Source organism: Gasterosteus aculeatus, chromosome 21 (genome assembly GCF_964276395.1).
Source record: "Gasterosteus aculeatus chromosome 21, fGasAcu3.hap1.1, whole genome shotgun sequence".
Classification (NCBI taxonomy): Eukaryota; Metazoa; Chordata; class Actinopteri; order Perciformes; family Gasterosteidae; genus Gasterosteus; species Gasterosteus aculeatus.
Window position 1 is genome coordinate 14203800 of NC_135708.1, and position 27539 is coordinate 14231338.

Sequence of the window (27539 nt, forward strand, 5' to 3'; positions counted from 1 at the left end):
ACTAATACAGAAATGTACTTCACGCTACAGAGATGACATCTTAAACCATACAGCACGGGGCCCTTTTTGGTGCCAATTGTCCACGGGAATGCACCTTCTGTCTCTGTCTTTATCCTCTTCTCATGTCCAGCTCTTTGTCTCATTACGTATGAATGTCTGCAAATCTTTCCCTTCGGGCTTATTCCTTTTCGCCCGCCTCATTGTGCGATCCGATACGACGCGTGATTCATAGCGCGAGGTTCTCTTGGATTTCATAAAGAACAGTCACGTGGTACGACGCACCTACGGCACCCGGGGACCTCACACCGCGCTTCGTTTTGTGCGTGCGTGCTCCTCTGCATCTCCTAATGCACGCGCATTTCTTCTTCATAAGCTTTTGGGATTTGTGGAGCGTTCTCAACGTGTGTGAATAATAGCGTGAACAAACCGAGGGCTAAAATCGGCCTTCGGCGCCGCCTCTGCTTGCGGCTGTGCTGGACAGAGAGTCCCGGGAACACAAGACGCAGCGTATGGGTTCACCGCTTGTTGCTTCACGTCCACATGTGTGGCTCAGGGGCAATTGTTTTTGGTCGAAAGGATTCTACATCAAAAGGACGTGGAAGAAGGGGCTCCTTCACCACCCAATTCTTCAACGACGACTGCTTATCATAAAATAAATAGGAGTTGAGTCAGCAGTTTCATTATATGATCTTTAAAGCCCGAAGCCCCTCTTCCCTACGGTTATATATTGTTGCTCTACTTGTTTATAAAACACAATTTAGAGTGTCACAGATAATTCATCTGTGGTCTTCCTTAAAATCTGATAGACAAGGGTTAAAAGAGCAAACTTAAGGGGCCCGAGGGCATCGGCACATTTACACATGTAAGAGCACACGCACACTCACGGCCAGACAGGATGACGGACGTGTAGACTGGAGACACAATGCGCCTCAATTTGTAAAGCAAGACTCAGAAGCAGCAGCGAACAAAGAGCACATTTATGGAGGCCGACGCCACAAGACAGCGAGTCGGGCAAGTGAGGGGAGCCAAAGCGTTTTGAATAACCATCAGAGATGCCAGGCGATGAGGATCGGGGTCATTTCATTTCCGGTGGGAGACGATAACAACAGTTAACAGTTGTGCCTGAAGGAAGACTGTGGAATGGGAGAGGGACATGGGGAGTAGGCAAGAAGAAGCAAAACATTTTTTTTTTAAAAGGAGGTGAGAGTCCACACTCACACCAGGCGCAAACCAAACCACGGAGGAATGCCAGGCTTAAATGATACATTAAAATAATTAGAGCTGAAGTGGATTTGGATTCAATCGGATGAAAGGTGGTTACGCGTTCACCTTAGTGTCTGCAAACACACACAAAACTGTGCAACACTTTTAATTAGAGCCTCTACCGGGACACCAGTCAACAGATCAGCAGCACAAATCCTCTTACTTTTCATTAAAGCAAGAGTTTAAGTGTGTTTGTGTGTGTGTGTGTGTATGTGTGTGTGTGGGGGGGGGGGTTCAAGCAGAGTGACACTCAACTCTAAAGCAGTGGGGGGGGGGGGTTAGAGGTTTCATAAGCACAACTAAGCATGTATCAACAGTCAAAAATGTCAAAATATTTGCCCTGGTTCATTCAGTGAATTGATGTCTTTCAGATCGTTGGATGCTTTTCTGTCTTCGTAATTAATTGAATATATTTGAGGTCAGGCATTTTTGACCGACATGGTATTGGCAAAATGCAATTCCTTATTCCTTATTGAGGCCATGTTCCACTGAGGGGGTGGGACGGAGCAGAATTGAATTGGAGAGTCGAGTTTGTTTCAATCTTTTGCAATTAAAAAGGCGCTTGTGGCTCGACGCACAGCGGTTGTGTCAACAAGGTCACCGCAGCAACAACGAAAGAAATTGAGCTCGGATTTGGAAAAGACCAAGCTGAGCGTAGAAGGTGCGGGGGAGGGGGGGGTTATATTAAATATATATTGACACATTGAGTAGACGTTGAATATAGGGAGTCAACAAGCACATGTTACACAACTGCTGGTTCGCACTGCTAGAGGGAGGCTTGTGCAGGGCCCAAGTGTGTGTGTGTGTGTGTGTGTGTGTGTGTGTGTGTTTGTGTGTGTGTGTACCTGCGGTGGCCGTTCGGGGATGGGTTCGTTGCGCAGGGCTTGCAGGGCCTTCATGGCAGCATTGTGTCTGGCTGCTTGGCGGGTGCGTCCATCCCCGATAAACTCATGACTCCCCACAGACAGCTGGACGTAGAAGATCTTAGGAACGGGATAATGGTACCTGGAACGAACGACACAAGAAAAAATACATATCCAGAAACGTGTGTGTATAAAACAAGAAACTAGAGCAGCACAGTCGCTTCCGAGGCGAGCGATCAATTCACACCGTTTACACTGTTCCCAAATTAAAGTCCCACCACTTCATCAGGGTCAATTACTACACAATGGCCCGCTGCCTAACCACTTGACTGATGTCTCGCTATTGAATCCCGGCCCTGGAATGGCAAACAAAGCACAGGGACATATATATCCTCCGCTCTTTCTTCTGGCCCCGGCCATAGATTTTACTCTCTTTATTCGGGTCTCGACGGAGCGGGACTGAGCTGTCAGCGGGCAGATTTAGAGGTCTGCGAGTCCGCGTGTGTGATACCACCCCCACCCCCCCCCCTCCATGGGTCAGGGTGAGAAGGGCTGAGAATGTCCGCCGGATCGAGGACAAGGGATGAGAAATAGTGGGAAAGCTATACGGGGGAGGAGAGGACTCCAAACTTTTTAATATCCGTCTCCCTGTCCTCGTTCTTCTCTGCCAGTATACACTTTAATATTCGCAAGGACACACTCCATATGTGGGAGACAAGATGGCAGTTTTGATTCATCGTACTGTGTCTCGAGTCCGTTGCCAAATGCACTCAATATTTTTACTTTTGGCATGGAGCTGTTAATGACTGAAAATGAGTAGTTGCCGAATGTGGTGGAGTTAATTGGAACAATCCCCTTTCCCACGGTGTGTGTCTGTAAAGTTTCAGCTGTAGCGAAACATCCTACTTTGCAATGCAGCAGCAGGGAGATTTAATACTTGATTGGAATTTGGGGGAACACAAGATGTTAGAAAACCCCACGAGGAAATCCTGCGTGCACTGGAAACTTTCAAAAGTTTAATAAAATTAAATAACGAGGTCGGAGGTCGTAGGGACATATTCAACAACAGCAGAACCAGCACTTTAAGTGAAAACCGCCCTGAATATATGCTAACTTTTAAATGGCTGAAATCAAATCTTCCATCAGAGTCTACAGGCCTGTAGGGCAGTACTTAGGCACTGCAGTGGTTAGCGCAACATGCTAACATCAGCGTGCTCAACTCAAGTACAGCTGTGGCTGATGGAAGCGTCATTAGCTTGACATTAACTTGGTCATTAGACAAAGTATTGGGCCAATTCAAGTTTGACCTCCTAGCATTCCACCAATGGCACAAGTTGCAATTCACCCATTAAAGCATGTAAACATGTCCTCCATGCACGCCATCTAATAAAAGTTTAAAATGTGAACGTCGTGGTGGAGCGGATTAAAAGAAGTCTGGGAACCACCAAAGTCGTCGGTATTTATTTGGTCAGAACTATAAGTTGGAGATGTTGCAATATTTCACCAGAGAAGTGAAAGCTTGGACTTGCTGAGGGGCTTGTTGTTGAGGGAGTTGTTGATTAGTCCTTGGGACACCATGGACTACAATGTCCTCCCTACTGAGAGAGAATATGGCAATATGAGTTATAATGAACTGGAAACTTTAACTCAATTAAGTTCCCTTTCTAACTGAACCCTTTCCGCCTTTTCTCAAAACTACAATACCCCAAATACTGCCTCATTACCAACAGCAAGTCTTATCAGATCAACTGATTTGTTATCCTTTCCCTGGAGGTCAACCTCCTTATCTTTCCTCAATCTCCTGCCCAGCAGGACTAACAACGAGTCAGCATTTTACTCCCAGAATTCCAGCAGGTCTTTTTCCAGCCCACAGCGCTCCTCTCATCCGTCTGCTTCGAGCCCCTCCTGGCCACGGGAGCCTTTCCCTGGACGGGGGCCCGCCTGGCCCTCGCACGTCAAGTGTGGCCCCAGGGTCTCAGAGGACATGCCAAGTGCAACATGGGCTCCGGCCAACAGCGCTGAGCCGAGATGGGAGCAGCTGGGGCCGGAGCGCCGAGTACAGGTGCAGAGAGGAGGAGAGAGAGAACGGGGGATAAGAAGGAGAGAGGAGGGGAAACTGAAGGAGAAGGGGAAAGGGGGGGTGAGGAGGGGGGGCGAGGAGGGGGGGCTCTGGGAGAACCTACTCCACAACGTGGGAAAGTAGCGGCTTACACACAAGCAAGTCAGCCAAGAACACAGGCGAGCGCACGCACACACAAGGGCAGGAAAATCACATCCGTGCTCTCCGGCCAGAACAAGAATCTGCACATGTTGGCTGGATCTGCCCGTCATGTGTTATCAACTAGCATTTGCGTTATTATCATTACTACGGAGAGGGAATTGGAGCAGGACACCTGTAGGGAGGGTGTGGAGACCGCACAGAGGGAACAAATTAAAAAAGAAACTCTGCTGTGCCTCTGTGATGGTGATGTGTGTACGTGTCTGCTGTGACTGAGAACCGATGCAACAACCCAATCAAATGATAACTTGTCTGCCTTTGGCACCGAGTAATGGATTTGACTTTGAGGAGCCAGCGGCTCCCTGCGGCTCGCTTTAATGCGGGCCGCCTTGAATCAAGGTTATTCTCTGATCTTCAATCATTCAAAAGGCCGACGTGTGGACACACACACACACACACACACACACACACACACACACACACACACACACACACACACACACACACACACACACACACACACACACACACACACACACACACACACACACACACACACACACACACACACACTACAGCGTTCGGGGCCCACACACAGTCAGGGACTGGGAAACGGGAGATACGGCGGCGCAATTATTAAATGACGGCGTGACATTTCGGCTGGAAACTAGTTCCTCCTGAGGCGTGGAAAACAATTTCCCTTCCAATGCTATGTGTATCTCACTGCATGTGCTGCTTAACAGGTTAACTGTTAAATCCACAATTTAAATGCCCACAAGTCATGTGAATGTAAAAAGAAGAACAACGCTCTGCCACAGGACAGCGCCATGGTCACATGTGCTGGTTAGCTGTGGCGTTCTGGGAAATCTTCTACCAGTTACAGTGATGTGCACAAAGAATATATTTAATAGTGACCACGTGGGGCAAATTGAAGATAATAAAAACTAAAAATAAACACGGTGATGAAAGGGTTTGTGTAGTGCGATGGGAGTTAACCAACGTTACTCATATATATGACCCCTGAGAACACACTAAATTACCTTCCGCTCAGAATATATCGCCTACTTTCATCGGCCCAGTCAACTGGCGTTGTTGGTAACTTTTGCATGTATTTACTGGCCTTTGTGAGTCGGCCTCATGCTGCTGTGATCATTGACTACAAAATAGGTTGTAGGCTGACGTCCTCATTTTGGTAGGTTTGTGTTGCTGCGCGTGAATATTATTGTTTCTTGCTTATACTACGATGGCTCACTAAAAATAAAAAGAATGCAATTACAGAGTAATCCCAATGAACATCCTCATAGGAATAATTACTTCAATGACTTAAGGAAAGTAATACCACTTTATACATTTGATTCATTTTTATACAGAAAAACGAGACAGTGAGGACTGTTAAAAAAACTTTTAACTACTCAATTTTATTACTGGAATCAGACACTGGGGGCTATTCGGGTTACATGGGCCAGAAAACAGTGCAGAGGAATTCCAGTGTAACGAGGAGAAGGAGAAGAAGAAGAAGAAGAAGAAGCAGCCACAGCTGAAGGTCACAGACCACCAGCTGGTGATGACTCGGCGTGCCGCTGCGGTAAACGGGCAGTGCCGTGGATTTCACATGGGGTCCGTTTCTTTTGGATAAAGTCGCTAAATGCGGTGTTAGTGAAGTAGGCAAATGACGGAGAGAAAAAAAAAGGATCCAAAGCCAGGGGGGCAAAAAAGGACTTCTGAACATAAAAAGCAGATAAATAAGTGGTAGAGGTCGTTAATGCAGCAAGACCAGAGCATGTTATTCTGCTAGCTCAGTACTAAACAAGCAGAATGAATTACCATCTTGCAAAATCTTGGACCGGCTCACTCGTCCACCAGCTGCACTTTCTTCTTCTGTTGTGAGACTGGTTTTTTTGGGTTTGCTCCCCCTCCCACACTTCATTCCCTGTGTCCATCCTTGGTCCTCGTTTCTAAGCACGGTGACGACGGTGCAAAGATTTGAATACATCTTAAGTGGTGTTTTAAATCTCTTGCTTGATCATCGGACCATGTAAAAGTTTGCGACTATATTAAGTATTTCCTTGGTTAGCCATTTTCATTCTGCCAAAGCATTGCAAGCTTTAATTCAGGGGGCATCGTGGAATGGAATGACGATGATGATGTATAATTCATAAACTATGAAAATCAATCAAACTCACGCGATGTGCTGCCGCGTCTTATACGGTCGTCTCATCTCGCCGCCTCTACCGAAAACAGCCATTTATGGCAATTGCTACCGCACAAGAGTTTAGAAAAATAGACAATTTTAATGAAATTGTCCAGTCCGACAAGTGTTCATTGTTTCTGCTGTTTGTTGTGGTTTCAATTATGAACCAGAGATTAAAAGCTCTCTTTGTGTGCGCTCTGTAATCAGCGCGTCCTCCTCCTGCGGCCCCGTGAAAACTAACCCCAGCTCTCACGTCACACTTTACTGCTGAGTCACCGACGTAAATCGAGTATAGTTTCCAAACACGACAGCTTATAAGCACTGTAACCGACAGGTAGCACGCCAAGGAGGAAAGCAGGCAAAGAGGCTTACTAGTTAAAAGAAAGAGAAAACAAGAAGGGCTTATTTAACGTCAGCAATGAGAGCGACCGATGGAAAAGGTCGGACTGAAAACAGGCATCTCGTAAATGATCCTAACCTCCGCAAGCATGTCCAAAATCCGTGAGTGTGCATTTGTGTGATGCAGCGAAAATGTATTAAATGAAATAAAAATGACTTCTTAACCTTCTAGTGCCGACTTTTAAGACTTGGCTGGCTGAGAGGAATGGCTGGCGGGGGATCGGTCTAAAATCAGACCCTGCTGTCCTCATTAAGAGTTCTGCACTGTGACCTGCTGTTTTACGTTCATTATCATTAAGAGAGGAAAATGAATTGCTTTGTTAAAAGAAAATCCTCTCCCTGCCAATTCCTAGAAGGAAACACCTTGAGTATGTGATGGCCAAATGGTTCTCGCTCGGTTTCCATGCGTGCCTTCCCCGTTTCCCTTCACCATGCGTCTCCCAGGCAACACCTCTTTTTACAGACTGACAGTTGTTGCTTATTAACTGTCTGGAATGTGCATCAGAGACTAATGGGCATCTTAATATACAACTGCTATGGTGCTTGTATGATCTCCTAGGAGCAGCTTGCGCAGAAGAATCAGCTAATTGGTTCATTCAGCAATCAATGACACATTCTGGTAATATTCTCTTTTCTTTGGATTCAGGAGCAAACAGTGTTGTTCAAAACGGCCTCAATCGCGCCGAGAGAACCAATTACACGATGCAAAGTACGGTCGCGCGCGTTCCTCGGTGTTCCCGGTGAGCATTAGGACCACCAAGGAAGAAGTACGACATCTCTTAAACAGAACAGAACTTTGTTTTGACTTCCACTGAGCTGAAAAGCTTTAGAGCGACGCCAGAAGACCCCTCCGCCAAAAGTCGCATGGCGCTGGGAGCGCCGCACGTGCACAGTGCAAAAGGTGTGTCTGATGCCGGTGAGATGATTCAAACCAGAGTGGAAAATTTGTAATAGAGTTACATATAACATTTTCTCCTCACGCATCAAACCTCAGGAGAGTGATCGTGGATCACAAGGATGCTTCCCCCGGACATGTCAGAATAACATATAAACCTGTATGAGCCCAATTGTACTGACGAATGAATAGAGGAAGAAGAAGGGCAACAAAAAAAACACGCATTTTTCATCGCACCGCAATCTGGGAATTTCACAGAAGCTTCAGTCCAGGCAGAGGAGGTGTGACACAACGGTCGCGTCTCAGCAGAACAGACGACGCAACCACATCGGGGGGGAACGGAGAAGCGGCGCTGTCCGTTGGGATCAAGAAGAAGGGGACAAATATCCTGGGAAAAGATACCTGTGGTGTTTATTCTTAAAAAAAAAAAAACAGAAGTGAAAAAGCCGCCTGACTCACCCGGACAAACACACAGATTACAAAAAGTATTCTGGTGTAACCCGCTTGGTACAAAGTGGTCTTTTTTTTTTGTTCTTCTTATATTCAATACATCAAGGCGGAAGAGGAGAAGAAGACACACTGGGATCCACAAGACAAACCTCCACTCAGCGGAGGGAAGATGAAAGGACGAAGCAGACTTCTTTGTCGTCGACTCTGTTGCGCACAAATCATTCTTAGCGTTTGTTTATGTTGGACCGTGTATTCCACTCCTCCACCCCCCCTTCTCCCCCCAATCCTCCTCGCCCCCCCCCCCCCCCCCCCCGGCCTCCTCTATAAAAACGCTGCTTTATGAGCTTACACCCATTTTTTACAATTTGGACGGCGTGTCCTTTGTTCTGGCACGTAGCCCGAACTATCTTATGAACTATCTGATGCGTTCACTGCACAGACGCACAATGATTGAAAAATACAAGAAAAAAAAAGAAAGGAAAGAAACGTGACTCAATTAATGTACCTTGTTGGCTTTGGCAGCTGACTTTTGCTTTTGGACAGCGGTGACGCCGGATAAGAGTAAGACAAATCATATCTGTGGAATGTCCGAGTGAACGAAAGAGAACACAGTGTCCCGTTTGGGCGCCATGAGATTCTAAAAAGACACAAAACAGGACCGCTATAAGCAAAATATAGAAACTTGGGCAGGAGAAAGTGAGGAAAATAAAACAAACGGCGTCCGTGTGTGTGTCAAGAGGACCTCAGAGGACATCCGAAATGTCCAGGTAGCACAGGAGGAGATGAAATGTTGGATAGAGGAAAGCACTCATGGGCAGATTTGCCTTTTCGTTTTCACTATGGCAGGTTGGCCCAGTTAGCGATGTGGATGACTAAGTACACCTGTGTGTGTGTGTGTTTGACGCTATTCTGATGTCCTGCAGGCAGGAGGCGGGTATTCATCTTTCAAGGATAATTATCTTTCCATGGCAACTGTCCTTTTATACTTCTAACATGAAGAGAGACAGAGACACACACACACTTTACTTTTCGGCCACTGTGGGGCCTGGGGATGAACATGACACACAATACTACCAAATGTTCCCCCTTATTTACGGCCAAAGAGTTGGCCAGCCCGTGCCTATCAACACGTACAGCAGCAGAACATAAAAATAGATCTGGTTTCATTTCTGGCCACCTCGAGCGGGTGAGCCCAACGTTCGCTCTCCTTGGAGCCTACCAAATGAATTAAAGAATGGAACAATGAAACGTAGAGGTAACAATAGCCCCCCCCCCCCCCCAAAAAAAACTAGAACGCTTCGTACGCCCGAGCGAGGCCGTGGATTTTGGTGATAATTCTATGTGGGTTCATCGTTTCTTTATTAGGGGCGCCAAACGCCACGCAGCACAGGTGACCGACTATTACCATATATCATCACAGGGAGGAAATGCCCCCCTCCCCTCCCCTCCCCTCCCCTCCTCTCCGTCATTCGGCCCACTGTTCTTGGGCCCAGTGCTGGGAGGAGGTGGGCGGCTTCCGACTGCTTCGCGCTAACGGGGAAATTCCTCTCCGAATTCCAGCTCTGACTGAACGCAGGATGCAGACTACCCCGGCCTCCCTCCCGGCCTCCCTCCCTCCCCCCACGGGAGCACAGCGGCGGGGGGAAAGCTGGGAGCGCCACGGATGGACTGGAGGGGTGCAGAATGAGTCACTGGAATCAGGTGTTCCAATGAGAACACACAAATAGGGGATTGTCCATGAGCATTTTTTATTTTTTTTTCCAAAAAGTTGACGTCATCCATTTCTTGATAACGAAGATATTTGCCTGATTCAATGATTGAATCATTAGGGCTGAATTTCAATATAATGTTTCACAGCTGCTGAGTCACTGATAGAATAAGCCGATAAACACGTCCGAGTGCGTTAAGTGTTTGAGGGGGAACGATGGCGCGGTTATGACAGCTGGATAACACAGATGAATTAAACCTGGATCTGGACGGAAAGGAATTATGCACCGGCCCCTTCACCATAAATAAGATTCATTAAGACACTGATGAATGCACATTTCATATTACCGCCATCTTTTCTCATCAGGGCACTTTCTGAATGAATCAATACTGGTCTTGGTGGTGATTAGAGCGCTGATGGATCAGAGCCACGCTGCCCTTTTAATGGTACGATTTTCCATCAAAATGACTCCGGCTCACTCTTATTCATCATAATAGGTAAGGACGTGGGCATAGAGAGCCCTTCCTTTCCCCCTGCGGCATCATTAAGGTGACCGATTGTGAATGCGCCCCCCCCCGTCACTCCACCGTGCGGCCGCTCGTCTGATGAACAGAATTCATATTCCGAAGGTCTCTCTTTCATTAGTCCAGGGCTCGACTACACTGAGAGAAAGAGACCTTATGAAAACACAAGAGCCCTTGGGATAATATACACTCCCATGTCGTCTCTGACACACACACACACACACACACACACACACACACACACACACACACACACACACACACACACACACACACACACACACACACACACACACACACACACACACACACACACACACACACACACACACACACACACACACACACACACACAGCACTCTTTTCCTTACAAAACGACAGAGGAAAACTAAACAGTCCAGATGGGATGGACCCCCCCCCCCCCACTCCCTTCCAGACCCAGTCCCTGAGAAACTCATCCCTGTGACATATGACATTGACAGACAGATGCCGTGAAACAGATTTTGTCCTCCAAGACATTTGTCTTTCCCCTCCTGTTTGTTCCTGCATGGATCAGATAGGAGAAGATGTGAGCCAGATGCTAGACGGTCTGCTGACTACTACACTCGGTCACCCGACCCTGCAACCCAAGTGTGGACCCTTGCTTTTTTTTGTTTTGTTCCCCTGACAACGTATCCACATTTAAAAAAAATTGAATCCCACACATTTGGCTGCAGAATACTTTAAGCGAAGGACTTTTAACGAGCCGAGGTTTACGCAGCGAGCAACACCAGACACGTTCTCTTCTGGCCTGGATAAGAAATCACGTTGCAGAGGGGCGCGCTTATGAAAAACCCATATCAATTCCTACCTTGCCTGTTACAAAATGGGTGCTCAATCACCTTATAAAAGCAGTGCTTCAAGTTTTGGAAAATAAGGGAACACTGCCATCTGGGGGGGGCGGGGAATCCTGAAAGCGACCCTGTAGTGCAGGAGTGAGCTGTGGAGTCTCACAGCTCTGTAAACACTGCACACAACTTGTGTTGGAATGATATCATAATATTAAGATCATCCATAACCCTTTAAAACTACTACGGTTAAATATTTATAAAAATCTGACATTCAAAAAGCCAAATGCCAAACAGCTCCGACATGTTTTTTTTTCCTAAACACAGCAAAAAGATTAACCGCTTTCACGTTTCATGCTACTCTCTTGGTAAACAAATTTGTTGATGTTGTCTACTCGACCCACGAAGTGGCCTTTGTAAACTGGGAGTACAACAGCATACCTGGGTTTGATGCGAGCGCGAGCCAAACCCATCCCAAATAACATTCCTTCCCCGAGGGAGAGACGATCATTAATAGCGGCTCGGTGGCATTTTTATGGAGTTTTTTTGGAAGTCGGCTGGATGGTTCCAGTTAAAGTGAAAGAAAGTCAAAAAAGGGAAGAAAGAAGGTTCGACAGAGACGGAGTGGGCGGCGGGACCCCGCGAGGCCACAGCGTTCATCAGTCCAGGAAACATGCGGAGCGCAGAGCCCGCGTCTGCCACACATCTGAGCCGCTGTGGGATCAAAGAGTGCACGCGCCTTCAAGTCTCAGAGCTCACCTTTTCAAGTTAAGATCAAAATGAAGCTCCAAGGTGGTTCAATGAAAAATAAGTGTCTCTCTGGATGGAAAAACTTGGGTCGCAGAACTGCACTAAATGGGAACAGTGGGAATTTGGTAGCACGTGTAACCTGAGATGCGGGTTCACTAGTAGGCTGGTGATCAACAAATGACGCTTTAGTGGAAATGTGCAGTCGGCCGACTGAAAGAGGAGGAAGGAGGAAATATGTGCATGCCTATTTATTTATTTATTTAAATTGAATTTGTAGATATAGTGGAAATAGTCAAAGAACCAATAGAATAAAATCAATATTGGACAGTTACTAGGTTGAAAAAATAATAATAAATCGACCATTTGATTTCACTGGATCACTCAGCCCGCTTTGTTCCCACAGCTTTGGCAGCGAAATTGTTTGTTCAGTTCGTGGCGCTCACCTTTGGTTGAACATCCCTCTGAAGTTGTAGTTGGCTCTGTAGTTAGGCATGGGTTTGGGGTCCAGAGGCCTGTAGATGGCGGGCTCCCCTCTCTTCATGGCCAGACCGTTCAGCTCCACCGTGGGTGTTATGCTGCCTGTATATGACGGGAGACATGAAAGATTTAAACCAAACCGAAGGACAGCGGCTAAAAACACTCAATATCAAGCGTTGTCAGGGTCATTTATGAAATATTTGCATCTGAAAAAACCCGAAATAAATGTTTCAAATTCTCTTTTTAGATTGTGTCACATGAGCACCAACCCGACTTTAGTAGTTGTTTTTCGATTAGCACGTTGATACAAAGAGGATGTCTGTATGCGACCTATCAACTGTAGAACGTTCCTACCTACCTGGCTGATGTTGCATAACCCGCTCATGGTTTTCTCTATTAATTAAAGAGCTGGATTTAATGTGTTTGACTCCTAAATGCCACCGAGGGCTTTGGAGATAAGAGGGACTAATGGTATTACTTTGGCTGGAAATAAAAGCATCGACACCGGGGCTTTATCGAGTGGCTCTGTCCTGGCTGTGGCCTAAACACGGCTTATTTAAATAGCGCCAGTGGCTTGAGGGGTACGCCCGCAAGTCAAACTCATGCAGGTTTAAATACCCCAAAAACTGAAACTTCCAGTTAATAACAGACGTCCACCCATTCCCTCTTAATCTCAGCCCTTTTCATTAGGATTACACAAGCAAATATAAAGTTGTGACATGGATGGATGGTCCTCATTTCCCTAATACACTCCGATCCAAAAATGAACACAAGAGGGCACTGATGCAACCATTTAAAAACATTTTAAAAATTGTCCAAATAGACAAAGTAGTTACAGAGTAATTGCACTTTTTATGGAGGTTGAGCCATTTTTGGGGCAGAGGTAAACACAGTATTTAAAAACTTTTCAACCATCCACAACAGAATTTAACATCTAGTTGATGCTGTTTTATCCTCTCTCATAACTCCCTCCATCAGATACTCATGTTGAACACTCACATGATGCTGTATTGCGTGTTGGCTGCTTAAAACCTTTTAAGAATGTCCTCTCTGACAAGCTTGGAGCGGCGTAAGGAAGTGAAGACAGAGTCACGTCACACTACGTGGACGTACCGTCATATTAGTCACTTCTGTAGCGCCGGCAGCTTTAAATAATGCACACATAGTATGTAACAAGTAAGGTGCAATTACTATTTTGCCGCTAGCGCTGCTGTCGCATATTCAATTGACACTACAAAACAAATGTTAACATACTCATGAATTCAACTAGCAGGAAAAGATAATGGAAAATTTAATGAAAACCATGTGTGAATTGGTTGTAATGTTTAAGGTTAAAAGTATGTGTGAAAAAAGAAAAACTACGCTTTTTACATGTATATATTCCAACTACAATGGAAAATATAGGTAGAAAGGGTCAACTATATTACAAATAAGTGGCACATTCAGCAGTCTTGCTCTGTAAAAATAAGCTGACCATTGACAACCTTCACAAGTTATTCCATCTTAACTTGACTGACTGCTGCATCTGCCATCAGCACCCGTGTCTTGGTACTAAAGTACTGTTTCCAATTACTTTAAATATTTCAGTTGGGGGCGAAAAAAAAAAAAAAAAACGTGATGACCGACATTAACTTTAACATTAGCTTTGTAGCTTTCACCAAACAACTGTTGGCCATTTTGCACCTGTATAATATCAGCTAGTCACAAGTGGGATCGCCCATATGCTTCGCAGACACATCCTTAGCACATGGTGCAAAGACATTCTGTCATGGTTGCCGTTACCTGGATTGCTGTTGATGTCCACTTTAGGAGAGCGGGGCGCTGGCCTGGGAAGGACACTCTCGTCCAGCGCTTTGGAGGCTGTGTAGTGCTGGGCCTTCTTAATGCTGGTGCCCTCGGCCTCCCACAGCTGCTCCCCGAGAGTCAGCTGCACCGTGAAGATCTTGAAGCACCGAGAGAGAGACATTTTTTTTTTTAAATGGGTACTACAAAAGATCATAAAGACAGTCAGAGATTAGTAAACACTTTTTTTTTTTTTTTCACCCAGCACAACTCATCCCCGCAGTTTTACGGAGTGAGTTTTCCTCACCTTAGCGTGTGCAGGGCCTCTCTCATTGAGGAGCTTGTACTGTGGTTGGATCCTATTGAAACGGGCTAACTCATTCACCAAACACATTGGAGTTTTCTCTTTAGGGTTTGCCATGTTCTCCTGGGGCGGGCCTAGAACAGAACATGCAAGCTTACTAAGTCACATAGTCAAAGCACACACACACAACTACGTGGGAGTCGAGTGAACAAATCGGCACGATGCAAACAAACTACCCCCCCCCCCCGTTGGCGTTTTACCTGGCGATGTAGGAGACACAGGGGCGTCCCCATATCCGACTGCAGGAGCAGGGCAGGCGGGTGTGGGGGCCGGGCCTGTGCCGTTGACGGAGGGCTGCAGACCCAGGGCTCCTGGGCTGGCCATGGCCGTCGGGGAAACTCCGGGGGAGAGGCCAGGACCAGCCAGGGGTGCTGAGGTCTGTACTTTCACTTGAGCCATGCTCTATTCCTGAAACCAGACGGCCACTTTAAAGCTTTTTACACTAGGGCTTTAGATTGTTTGATTAGAAAAACGCTAATAAGTGTGCATCATTATTTCACACAAGTTTCGATCTGCTCACTGCCCCATGACGGATTTCTGCGGGTAAAGTCCGTAGAAGTGGCTTCAAACCGAGCAGCCCTAGGCCTATCTCACATTCTCATCCCCTGGTAGCTTAATACACCCAGACAATGAACCTCTCTTTGAAGCCGCTTTGCTCATGTTACTGCTGCTAAGCTCCCCGGAGAGAGAAAAAAAAAGAAAAAGAAAGGAGAATCCTGTGATAGCAGTCTGAAAAAAAAAGGACAAAAGGAAGTTGTATGGAATTATATTCAAGGCTAAAGTGACATAATATGCCACCATGTGTTTCTCTCCAACAAAAGATGGAGATACCGGAGTTTGTAAATATCTAATCAGTTCATTAAAAAGTAACAAAGTGCATTATAACACCATGCTACGATGGTTCCACCTTTCTCACGTGCAAGGGGGTCAGACCCGGGACCCCTGCAGGTGGACAAATCCAGCGCCGTGCACTTGGGGGCACAGATGCCGGCTTTGAACCCTGACACCTCGAAGCGGTGGACGACCATCTCCCACCCACGTGACCTGAGCGCTGAACATGCGTTCGTGGACTTCACCCGGAAATCCCGACGACAGGTTGTTACCCCAACAGCTAATATCGGCTGTTCTCACACACAAATCCAACGCCACTCCGATCCGTGAATTTACTGCCCCAGAGGTTCTGATGGGGGAGGGGGGGTGTCCCGGTCCTTGCCGCCCTCTTACAGTAACATGCATGCATGCATTCATTCATACATACATACATACAACCCGCCTGCACGGTAACCGGAAAGGGGGGGGAGATGTCGTGGGTGAAGGGGGGTGGGGGGTTGACTTTTGAAGAGCGACAGGGCTGCCTGCAAACCCCTGAACCTGAACACACCGCTGCTTCGGCTGTGCCCAGCTTAGCACACGAAGCTAACGTGGCCAAACGAGCTTAAAACGGCAATTTCCCGTAAATGTCAGCTCCTAAGAGCAAACCGACAGAACTGACGGGCGTACGCGCCGTCGTCGCCGGGCCGCCGGCGGGGGTTTCACCGGGTGAATTGCAAAGGGTTCCAGCCGGCTTTCAGTGACGCTAGTTTAGCCGGTTGTCGCTCATCATGGCTGATCGGCCGAGCACCCCTCTTGCTAGCATCTCCATAACGCCCCATCCTCCGACCGAAGTATATGGGGTTGTGGGGGGGGGATTTCAGTCCACGGCGACATGATATACGGAGTGGCGACAGCGTGAGAAACCGTCCGGAGACCATCCAACAGAAAAGGGACAAATATCTTAGTGTATTTTTACCTTTGTCCAGGGCCAGACCCCAGTTACACCTCCGACATTGGCAAACACTAAAGAGAACTGGATGGAAGAGGGGACAGACCACGTTATTTGGCTGGGTAAATTCTATTAAATGTGACCCGCGAGGGGCAAATGACCGGTCTTTTTTCACATTTCTCGCATAAAGTTTGCGTTTCGTTTTCGTGGTCGTTGTTAAGCGTTGCATATTACTTACCGCCATTGCAGTTTGGGTTGAATCTTGAATGAATAACAGACGGTGTCAGACACCCCCGCGACCGGACGAATGGTTTAGTCCTGGTTTGCTTCCTCGGAACCTGAAGCGTTGCAACTTTGATTCAAAGTAAAACAAAAGCTTCTTATACTTGTTTTCTGCACACATCATGAAGGGTAATGAGCTCGGTTGAATACATTTAGTTACATGTGATGCATTTTAAAGGCGCAAGTGACACAATTGTTTTGTACGTTGGGGGTAAAACACATATATTGCCCATTATTTTTTCTCAGGGATGCATCTTACTACGCCTTTTGTCTTCCAGAGAGCACATAACCTCCAACAGATTAGCACTCCGTAGGGGCTGTTGGCCGGATTTACTGCCATTGCTCAAGGGCACCTCGGAGGCCAGGGGTTTACCTTGCTCTCTTACGAGAGCCCACAGTTAAGCGCCTCTAAAGCAGCAAGGTCGGACGGGTGGTCCGTGGTGATTTCGGCGTCCACACAGCAGCATGAGTTGCATTAAATTAATATTTTCTTTAACTTCACAGTGTTCATATTAAAGCGGAGCGTGAACCACAGGTTTGAATCTGTAACGTCACGTGACCACTAGATGGCGCCACCAGCCCACTTTTCCGGTGTCACCGCTGGTCGCTTTGTGCAGGTTGTGTGTCAAGAGAGATACTTCAAACTGTGTCCGATTGTACTTGAATAATTAAATAACACATAATTGAATAATTACATAACACAACACTCAATGAAGGCTAACTGATGGACATATTCCAACATGACTGTCTGTTGAAAGACATCTTTGAAGGTAAGGAATGCATCCGTATAGCCCCGTTGTACCTCAACTCAAGTATAGAAATGAATATTTCAGTAAGAACTTTTAGGAGCTTGCTGGAATGACACATGTGAAATGACATGGCAAAAACGTTTGTCTGCCATGCCATTTCACATGCTTGATGATGTGCATCACATTCTTAAAATGAGATCGACTGATTAGTGTGACTGAGCATAGAGACTGCGTTTTTTTTGCTACACAGTCAAGCGTTTTGGCGTTCCCACTCGGACTTCTGTGTTTTTGGCAAACACATTATCATTTTCTGCCTGATTTCTATTAGAAACCCTCCCCACACCCACCACTACCTTTAGAGTGGGGATATTCTGTTTTAGGTAATGTCAGCGTAAAAAGAAAAGAAAAATCATAAAAGGCTTTGAGGCTGTAAACCAAGGTTGAATAAAAGTTAATCTTTGCTTTTATTATTGATTATGAAAATGAACAGGCACCTTTTACATGGAGCTTGCACATCCCAGAACAACATTTCAAAAATAAATAACACACCCTCATTATTGTTGAACACTCACAACAACCTGCAAGCTAAGAGTTCAAACCACATTAAGAAAAGGAGGGGAAAAAAAAAGAAAGAAAAACATGTCACGTTCAAAACCGTGGAACATTTTCACTCGCAGGTTTTTCAAATCTCTGATCTACTGCCAACTGGGTGAAGAGCTGTTGCGTTCACACAATCATTTGCAGGCCTATCTGCTTTCCCTCACAGCACGGTAACAAAAGATAAAACCCCTAGAATGAAGCTAAAAAAATAAATAAAAAAAAGAACAAATTTAAATAAAAGAAATAATGCATTGGTTAAATAGAAGTCTTTAAGTTATCAATATAGTTTGAGACAGCAGTGTGCCGTGGTAATCTCCTCTACAGTATAGAGTATCATAACATTCACTCAAGTCCATTCAAGAAACTCAGCTAGACCCTGGAAAAAAAAAAAAAGAAGCGAATGCAATATAAACAACCCAAGATGGAAAATTCAAGTATCTCTGACTGAATGGGGATAAACATTTCTTTAGGAATGGTTTGATTAGTCTGAAATGACAAAGGGCCCCACAGCCTCTGGATATCCATCACATAAACCATTACCCGAGTCGTGGAAAGACTTTTTAAACTCGTCACAATGTCCGATGCCAATAAGAAAATGTAGGGTTTAAAATGCATGCATCCCCACTGTAAAACTACTAACCTTTTTTTTTTTGTTGCCGACTGTACACATCCTAATTAGCAAAAGATGCAGACTAAATTGAAATAATGCAGTCCGATCACCATTCTGCTATTAAGTAAATGCATCCTCTGCTAATTTTTGCTCAGATCATCCAACCATTTAATGGCTTATATACAACAGTTTAAGACATGTTATTAGCTTACATCAACAGTCTCTTTTGGTGAAAATATAGTTGGGTATCTTTTTAGAGGTGATCTCTCTATTGAAAAAAGTACCTGAGCCAAAACGCTGACCAGGGGGGAAAAAAAAGAAAAAAAAATCACAAATGCCTCATCTTCAAGGCTTCTATAAAAACTCTCCCTTTCCTCACTCATTAGCACTCTTGAGAACAAATTATTAAGCAACATAAGAGAAAATCCCAAAAATACACTTGCCCATCAAAACAAACCCCCTTTTCAAAGCATCAGCTAGTTGAGCGAAAAAGAAAAAAATAATAACTCAACGTTTAAAAAGATTTCAGAAGATTACCGCCTGAAATTAGAAATCCGTATCACACAAATAAAAATGGATCACGCAACAATGTTCTCTTCCAGACATTCTTTAAACGGAAGATAGGCCGCCACGCGTCTTCGAGGCCCCCGGACTAGCGAACACTACACAAGTTCAGCCCAACTTCCGGAGGTCTGATTGCTCTCTGTGCCGACACGACGTCCCACGGCGATCGGCTCTCAGGTGGGAAGATGAAGAGGGAAAACGGTGTACTCATGATACATAGTGGTTACAAACTAAAACCCTTTCACCTGATAAATAAGTGGAGGACTGCTTCCGGCAGTACATCTGCAGGTTGGGGTTAACGTACTAATAGTGTCTTTATGAGCTACTTTCACAGTGCATGTAATTTAAAAGAAAAGAAACAAACAGATGAAGCATTTCCTTGGGGTTACGATGGTCAGATCCCTCCCAGAAAACGAGCAGATTTGGATTTCTCTTTGTAGGCCCGAGCATGCATCCATCAGTTATTATTGCACAACACAAGGACTTTAAAAATGCACCCCCACAAAAAACAACAACAAAAAAGGAACAAAAATCGTAAAACAGGAATTATAATAACGTCACTACAAATCCACCTTTCTTGCTGCGTTACTACCTTTTTGCCAAAAACTATACCTTTTGGGTGCATCTAAAACGTTCCCATTATTTTTCCTATATTACATTTGACTAAAACATGCATCCAATTGCCCACGGTGGGTGGGGTCTGGGGCGGGGCGGGGGGAGAGGGGGGGGGATGCAGTTAAGAGCATCCAGCACACGGTGTCCATTGTTCCAGTCAAAGTTCAGAGTTCAAAGACTGAATGATTAAAAAGTGCTTTATGTAGGTCAGTAGGACTTCTTTCTTCTACGATCATTACAAAGTTTGTACACTAGCAGGTATCATCTGCGGAGGCAAACAGAGAAGGAGTTCACTGACATCACCTGTACAAGCAACCTGTACGAGCGAGTTCCGCTCTGGGGGGGGGGGGGGGGGGGCTGAAGGTACTCACCGTGATACCACCATTTTGTCTTCTTTGGGTTTTTGTTACACGTTCTTACATAAAAGGAGTTATCGGGCGGTCGTCTCTGCAGGAAAAATAAAAACAATCGGATTTCAGATTCAACATTCAACAAGCATATAAGTCCCCCCCCCCCCCCCTCCCAAACCAAACACTCAGCTCCCTTACCTTTTCTTTGCAGCTGGACAACATGCTGATAATGCTAAGACAAACTGATTGCACGGAGAGGGCTGGCGACCAATCTTCGGTTAGTATAGATAGACAGATGTGGCCGTTACTATACACGTGGGGGTGGACAGGTATATTCTCTCCTGTGAACATTACCTGCGACAGGAAAACAAAACACACAACAGGTCATAAAGACGAATCATTGAATAGGACATCAAAACGAAGCCCAATCAAAGCGGCTCCATTCGGTTTCATTTTTAAACGCCTTTCGGTGATCAAAGCTATAACTTGGGAGTGCAGTCGTCCGGGGAAACGTTGAGATTTTTTTCTCCATTAATGACTAAAAGTAATGAGGATTGCAGTATAAGCTCCGGCTTAGCCTCCTACAGACATCATGAGGCTCTGGGATTAGGACCGAGGGGCCGGGGGTAGTGCGAGAGGGGCTAAGAGAGGAGACACGTTTTGTAAAAAAGAAAGAAGACGTGCGCTAGAAATAGGATAGTGGGGGATATTTCCCAGCAGAAGAGTGCGAGAGTCATGGCTAAACACGGAGATACAGGAAGTGGACAAAGAGAAGACAGGACGGTGATGGGGGGCCAACACCGGGTGGAGGCCGCCTGTAACCAGACGGGGCCTCACTGAAGAGCTTCACAGCGCTGGAGGGGCTGACGGGAGGAGTGTTACAGACCGGAGCAGACACGTACATATAAAACATTTTAAAAACGGTTTCAGGAATAGGCCCATTTCACACGAGAAAAATAGAAGCAAAGCAGACGGGAAAATACTCAAAACCCAAATCAATGGATGATTTATGGTTAGAGAGCCATTAAATTGATTTAAAAAATCATGTTAAAATAAAAAGCGTCTCCCGAACAATGTCAATATCAGCGCAATACTGTGCACAGTCACAGATCTTATTACACCATGTGAAAACACATGGTCACATCACCCAGCTACAAGCTGTAAAAGCAAAAGTTACCAACTGCGTTCCAGCGCGTCCCGATGATCACAATGCTTGTTGGGTTTTGTTTGAATTACCACTGAAGCTGTTCACACATCCAGTGACACACAGCCCCAAGGGGCCCTCAAGGGATCCAGCAGGGGGCCACTCTGACAGCTCATCCTTCCCACTTGACGGGATGATGTCTAAGGATGTTCTCTACACCATTCTCTATTTTTAGGTGGGCTGGGCCTTGTTCCTCGTGCGTGGCTAACTGAGTTAGCCGGATAATTTTCAGGATGAGATGACGTAGATCAGGCTTTTAGGTTCCCCCGAAGCAGGTTTGTCTAAATCACCATAGCAACACATCGAAAAACCTGAACCTGCTCCGGCGCAGGTACATCGGAGCTGCTGGATTAGTTCATCACTGCCCCGGGAAAAAAGGGCAGCTCACTTCCTCATTGATGAAGGAGCGATATCAGTTAGATTAATGTTTTACAGTGAGAGACTTCTCCGAGATCACAAAGACCTGTTTACCCACGATGACGTCCTGTACAAGCGCTACAGATGCTGAGGACAAAGAATTATTTATTTACAAGATTTCCCCGAGCCAAAACGTTACACGATGAACACCACACGCTGCAGCCGAACATCCACTGTCCCGCAGACTGTCTCACATACTGTCCCACGGACTGTCTCCCACAGTCTCTCATACGGTCTCACACACTCTCTCACGTCTCAGTGTCTGACACACTGCCTCTCATACGGTCTTGTCTGTACGGTGTTGTGATGCAGAGAACACCCGGAAAGCCGCTGCTTGTTGTGCTCTTAGTAAAGTTCTGTTGGTTTATTTGTCGCTTAATAAACTTGAATGTTCCACATTTCACTGCTTCAATTAATCAAACGTCTGATTATGAACAATGGATATATAATGATTCTCCCAGAGACTCACCCACACACATATAATAAAAATCCTAGTTCTATATGGTCATCTACACATACATATGATACATACACTGATACAGTACATATATCCTATTCATTCGTATCAATTTGATTCTTTGGGATTGTTTTCATATACATACTCAAGAGTTGAGATCATTATTCTCATTGGACGATGATGCATCCATGAAGCCTCCTGCAAGCAGGCACATTTAAAGAAATATAATCTGATTGATTAGAGTGACGAAGCACTTAAATGAGCCTATACATTTTACCTACACGCATAACGTTAACTTGTCTGCGATACTTTGTCGGGCTTGTAGCCTTGCATGGGGGCAGTGTCAGTTTTTGCCATGATTATATGATTTATTTTATTTTATTTTGTATAGCACAATATCGCAAAGTCTTTACAGTCTGTACACATGTGACATCCTCTGTCCAGAAACCCTCACATCGGCACAGGAAAAACTCCTCAAACAATAAAAAAAGTATTTGACGGGAAGAATAAGAGACAGAGGACAATCCTCCCTGGGACGGACAGAGTGCGATGGACGTACAGAATGAACAACGTAAAAGATGTAGAATACGTTCAATTCATCCAACAGAAATGATTCAAATTAACATAATATCTCATCATATGTGTTCATGATCATCTCCTGCTAGTCAGCGGAGAAAAAAGACGCTCTTCCTTTAAGTTTATTTGCCGTTATATGGAAAAAGGGTAGTGGACATTTAGTCAGGTAAGCCTAAAGTATAAGGGCAGCTTCATTCATCGTGTTGAAACCAAAAAATTAAACCAAAGCAGATGTCCAAATACTGCAGTACTTCCAATTGTTGATTTGTAAGACTGTTTTTCCACAAGCCACAATTTGCATCCCAATCGATATCACGGTTGTTATCAAATACTGACGCACAAATTGTAACCCAAGTAGCTTTTTAGCACTGGTCTCAGCTGGTAACTTATAACGCTGGACATAGGTACTCGCCAGCCTCTCATCGCAGTACGGTCACTTCAGGCTTCAAAAAGTGGAGACAACCAAAAAAAGCTGAGAGCAACACAGAAACACACGTTTACCACAAACAAACCAACACTGAGGGTCGTGCTTACCTGAGGGGAATCAAATGGATATCGACTACTGAATTTGAAAAGCAGCTGAAATTTCTCTCCTTCATAGAGGGTTCCAGATGCTCCCTCCATGTCTACAATCCACCTAAGAGAAAGGCACAATATCAAAAAGATACATGTTAACATTTCACTCACCCTACGAATGAGGTTTCCATTTCAAAGGCTGTTTCAAGCACGCTCAACCTTCCGCTTCAACATTTAAATAACCGAGGAATCCAGCTGTGCGAAAAGAGCCACTGACAGATGGACCAGTCACTTTACAATGTTGTTTCTTCCTTTTCTACACCTTCAGATAACTTTAAGACTGTTTCAGAGCAGGTGGAGGATAGTATGTCACTGACAACACTTCCTTTACCAACAAACCTTTAATATGCTTCAGGAGGAAACAGGACTAAGGCAATGAAACATTTATACGCCCTTCCCGATCCTGTGACTTCACGCTACAAAGTTACGAGAAGAGGAAGATTGTTCAGGCAACTTAACGATGGCGGCCGCGGTTAGGTTTAGGGAAAAACAGCACCGAAGGGCTGGAAATTGTTTTCATGGAATATCAGGTACAAAGTTAAATTTGAGCGGGTTTTAGCCTTTTGTTTATTATCAAATACCTTTTGAAATGAATGACAGTACTTTGTGTTACTCTAACTACCTCACTTGTCAGCCACCCTGAATTTCTATTTATTTTGTCGCTCGCTTTGAAAAGCCCGTCCATTGACTTGGAACCGCTCATTGGTAAAGTTCAAATGGTCGCTACAATAACCGCTAAGAAGAAAAATTAACGTGGCAACTGACCTGAAAGGGTTCTGCCTCCAGGCACTACGTGGGAGGCTGACTGGCTGACTGACCCCTTTAACGATGGGTGAAGGGGTGTTTTATGGGGAGATATTTTCTGGAAATGATGTGCAATGTAGTTCACATTGTACGTCTCCTCGTTTGTTTACACAACCTCCTGCAGAGCCTGCTGCTAGGACGCGGCGTTACTCTCTCAGCGGCCGGGTTTTCTTAATTAGCAAATGTTAGCAGTTGGTAGAGTATGGCGACGGCCTCAGCGGGCTACTAGCACGTTATTTGCTGATGATTAACGTCACGCTGTACGTTAGATCTCATAATTCTAGCGTAGATTATCGGTAAACATACAGAATAACTCACATGGATCATAGCTCATTATCATTAGAGAGCGATCACACTAAATGTGCAATCAGAAGCTTTTAGTCTGCCTGATTCAAGTGACATTTAATAGCCAGCGTGGATATGATAGCGGTTTAGTAATAAGCTGATATTGATATTGATCGAGTGGACTGAACCCATTTTGCCTCTGTAGCTCGGCTACAGAGCTGTGCTGACTGAGCTGGGAGGAATTCAATGACTCGCTCAGAATGGATAAGGGCCGCTAACACGGGGGCTTGATCCAGAACCATTGGGGCAAGGGCAGTCGACCTGCTTAATATACCTGCGTGGCAATAAACCTCCAGCAGCAAAACTGCACACATTTAATCCGGATCATTAACTGGGATTGCCTGGGTATAAGAGAAAAAAATATGTACACTGATGGCAGCATCACAATCTCTGGCCTAATTTCTTCCAGGCAAGCAGGACAGAAAGGTCAACAAAAGGGACTCGTGGTTGATGTTCAGGGCCCTAGCCTCGTCTTTCGGATCCAGCCTCGAGCACATGACCATAAAGGGCCTACATATGAGGTCAGCCGTGTTTAAACGCGCCATTTTTCCTCGAGAAATGAAGCAAGGCAGTATCATTGTTCACAATGCAGTTACACCTGATGCCGCCCCTGTTGATCACATGCAGTGAGGGACAAAGGACATTGCACTTTTTCGATCATATAATCGAGTCAAATGATCATCAAGCCGTGCAGTGAGAGCACGGGAAATGATAGACATAGGAGACTTCTCAGTGCCTTAAAGCATAAGTTTCCTTGTTTGCGATGGCTGTGGACTCATAACTGTGACTCCATTATCACACAGACCACATTATAATCCAACAAGCAGCTATAAAACCAAAAACAAATGGTCCCTTCATCTTTGCCACACGATGTATTTTAAAACTGGCCATCCGTCACTATGAAAAACAAACCCGGGCTAAACAAACCTTTATTATATTTGACGACAAGAGAGCCACACCCATACATATAACCTCCCACGTGGGAAGCAGCGAGCGAGGAAGCCAGCAGAACTGGTTTGTAGACTTGCCAGTCGTAGAACTGACGTGCCATTCGCCGATAGCGACGGGGATCTATTGAGGAAGATGCCGTAGCGATGGAATGCTCGTTGTTACATCTCTAAACACAATCACTGTAACGTGCATCGTCTCTTGGCAAAAGTGCCCGGAGAGGATCCTGAGCAAGTACGAGGAACTTGTGCAGCATTGAGCTTCGAGCGATGGCTAGTCTTAAATTCACTCTTTGGTTCATCATTCCTTACCGCCTATTATTATTATTATTATTATTAAGGGAATCACACGGAGACACAGACGGGACAGGAAGGTCAGCTAAGCAGACAGTTTCTGGCTCGCCTCGCCCAACTCCTTCCTGCAAACCATTTAAATCTTCTTCTTTTTTAGAAGGATGAATAATTACACGAGGCTTTAGGAAACAGTCCCAGGAATGAGCCTGATTCTTCTTCAGCACCAGTTATCTACAGTTATTGGTTGTTGCATGTGTGGTACCACAACATGTCCATCACAACATCAAGCATGAGATTTTCTTCATTTAAAGATGGGACACCGTAGTCGAAGAGCATGTCACAGTGACACAGAAACAAATGAATTGCTTGTAATAAAACATAAGGACAAAAACAACTTACTGCGTGATCGTGTTCTGTACACTTTTTTCGTTGAGCGTCATTCCAGGGGGCGGATCGTTTTGCATGGCTAATAATTCCTTTTGTAGCCTTTTCTGTTGGGAGAGAATGTATTTGGGTTTAAATCCCATTGAACAAATTGTAATTTAAAAAGCAAATTCAGAGATACGGAGAATAATTACCGAAAAAACCTTAATCATGACGTTTGGCTGATTCATTTCCGATGATGATTAATATGAGTGTAAATGTAACTAAACGTCAACACAAACAAATCTGATATGACTTGTGTACCTTGTAATAAACTGTAATTATGCCAGAAGAAACGATACATCTCAACGTCAGACATCAGCAGATGGATTCATTCCTTATACTTAAAAAAAAATGTTTTAAATAAGGCAAATGGAGATGAACCTACTCAAATCGAGAAAAAACTAGAACCGGTCCATCTGCTGCGTACCGTCTCGTTAGCTTACGACAACCTCTGACAAATAGCAATTAGCACTCGGTTAAAAACATTACAACCAATGTAAACTTAAGGCATCACATTCCTTCAATGACCATCTGTGTGTTGCTGCGACACAAACGCATCGGCAGACATTAATATGTTTTCGCGGAGGTGGTTTCCACGCTCGCCCTGACTCGGTGCTGGGGATGCTGATGCTAGCTGGCTGTGTTGCTAGCAAACACCTAACGCTATACCGGAACCGTTTAAGGATAGAACTCCTCGATTTTACTTCAATACCACCACCGCTTCGAACAAATACATGGACGTGAATTCCGTGGTTGATAAACTACGAGGAAAGAACAAACTGAAGGTCAGTTAAATGATAAATATGCAAACGCTGTCGATGTGTTCCTACCTGCATCGACGCCATGATGGAAACCCCCCCCCCACCTCTGCTTCAGCGCAGAGTGGAGGACTGTACGTCACACTGTCACGTGACAGGAGTTGTTTTGACAGAATAAAAACAATCCAGCGATGTCTTCGTCCGGTCACCTCGGACTCATTTTCGTCCTCAACTGACTAATAAGGGGGTCTTACAAAATAATTTCACACAATTGAAAAACAAGTGTGGAGATGAAAATGATTTGGGGTCACGTGAGTCAATGACGTGACCTGCCAGACATTCCCGATATCATTATACCGAATATTGTTCTCGTGCCCGTTTTTAGCTGTCTCAATCGTGCGAATTGATGGAATAAGATATTATGAAGACACTACAATCATATTATCAAGAAGTTGATTATCCATCTCAAATCACCCGAGAAATGGACTATGC

The 27539-nt window shown here is 45.2% G+C and overlaps 2 protein-coding genes across 3 annotated transcripts in view; both read right to left on the reverse strand.

Moving 5' to 3' along the window:
* Positions 1 to 16869, reverse strand: part of stau2 (staufen double-stranded RNA binding protein 2) — a 64421-nt gene extending 47552 nt beyond the window's left edge. For both annotated transcript variants that reach the window (XM_040167192.2, XM_040167191.2), the window contains exons 1-7: positions 16712 to 16869; positions 16501 to 16557; positions 14912 to 15119; positions 14655 to 14785; positions 14348 to 14507; positions 12532 to 12667; positions 2109 to 2268 (exon numbers count right to left, since the gene is read on the reverse strand). In XM_040167192.2, coding sequence (XP_040023126.2) covers positions 2109 to 2268; positions 12532 to 12667; positions 14348 to 14507; positions 14655 to 14785; positions 14912 to 15110 — 786 coding nt within the window. In that variant the 5' untranslated portion in view covers positions 15111 to 15119; positions 16501 to 16557; positions 16712 to 16869. The remainder of the gene's footprint in view (positions 1 to 2108; positions 2269 to 12531; positions 12668 to 14347; positions 14508 to 14654; positions 14786 to 14911; positions 15120 to 16500; positions 16558 to 16711) is intronic.
* A 1075-nt stretch (positions 16870 to 17944) lies between these two features.
* On the reverse strand, positions 17945 to 27360 carry ube2wb (ubiquitin conjugating enzyme E2 Wb). The gene is made up of 6 exons (XM_078095890.1): positions 27120 to 27360; positions 26263 to 26354; positions 23432 to 23534; positions 20442 to 20597; positions 20265 to 20340; positions 17945 to 20158 (listed from the first exon to the last, which is right to left on the reverse strand). Exons 1-6 carry the CDS (start codon positions 27132 to 27134, stop codon positions 20145 to 20147), a joined length of 456 nt encoding a protein of 151 aa, XP_077952016.1. The 5' UTR covers positions 27135 to 27360; the 3' UTR covers positions 17945 to 20144.
* Positions 27361 to 27539: the final 179 nt, after the last annotated feature.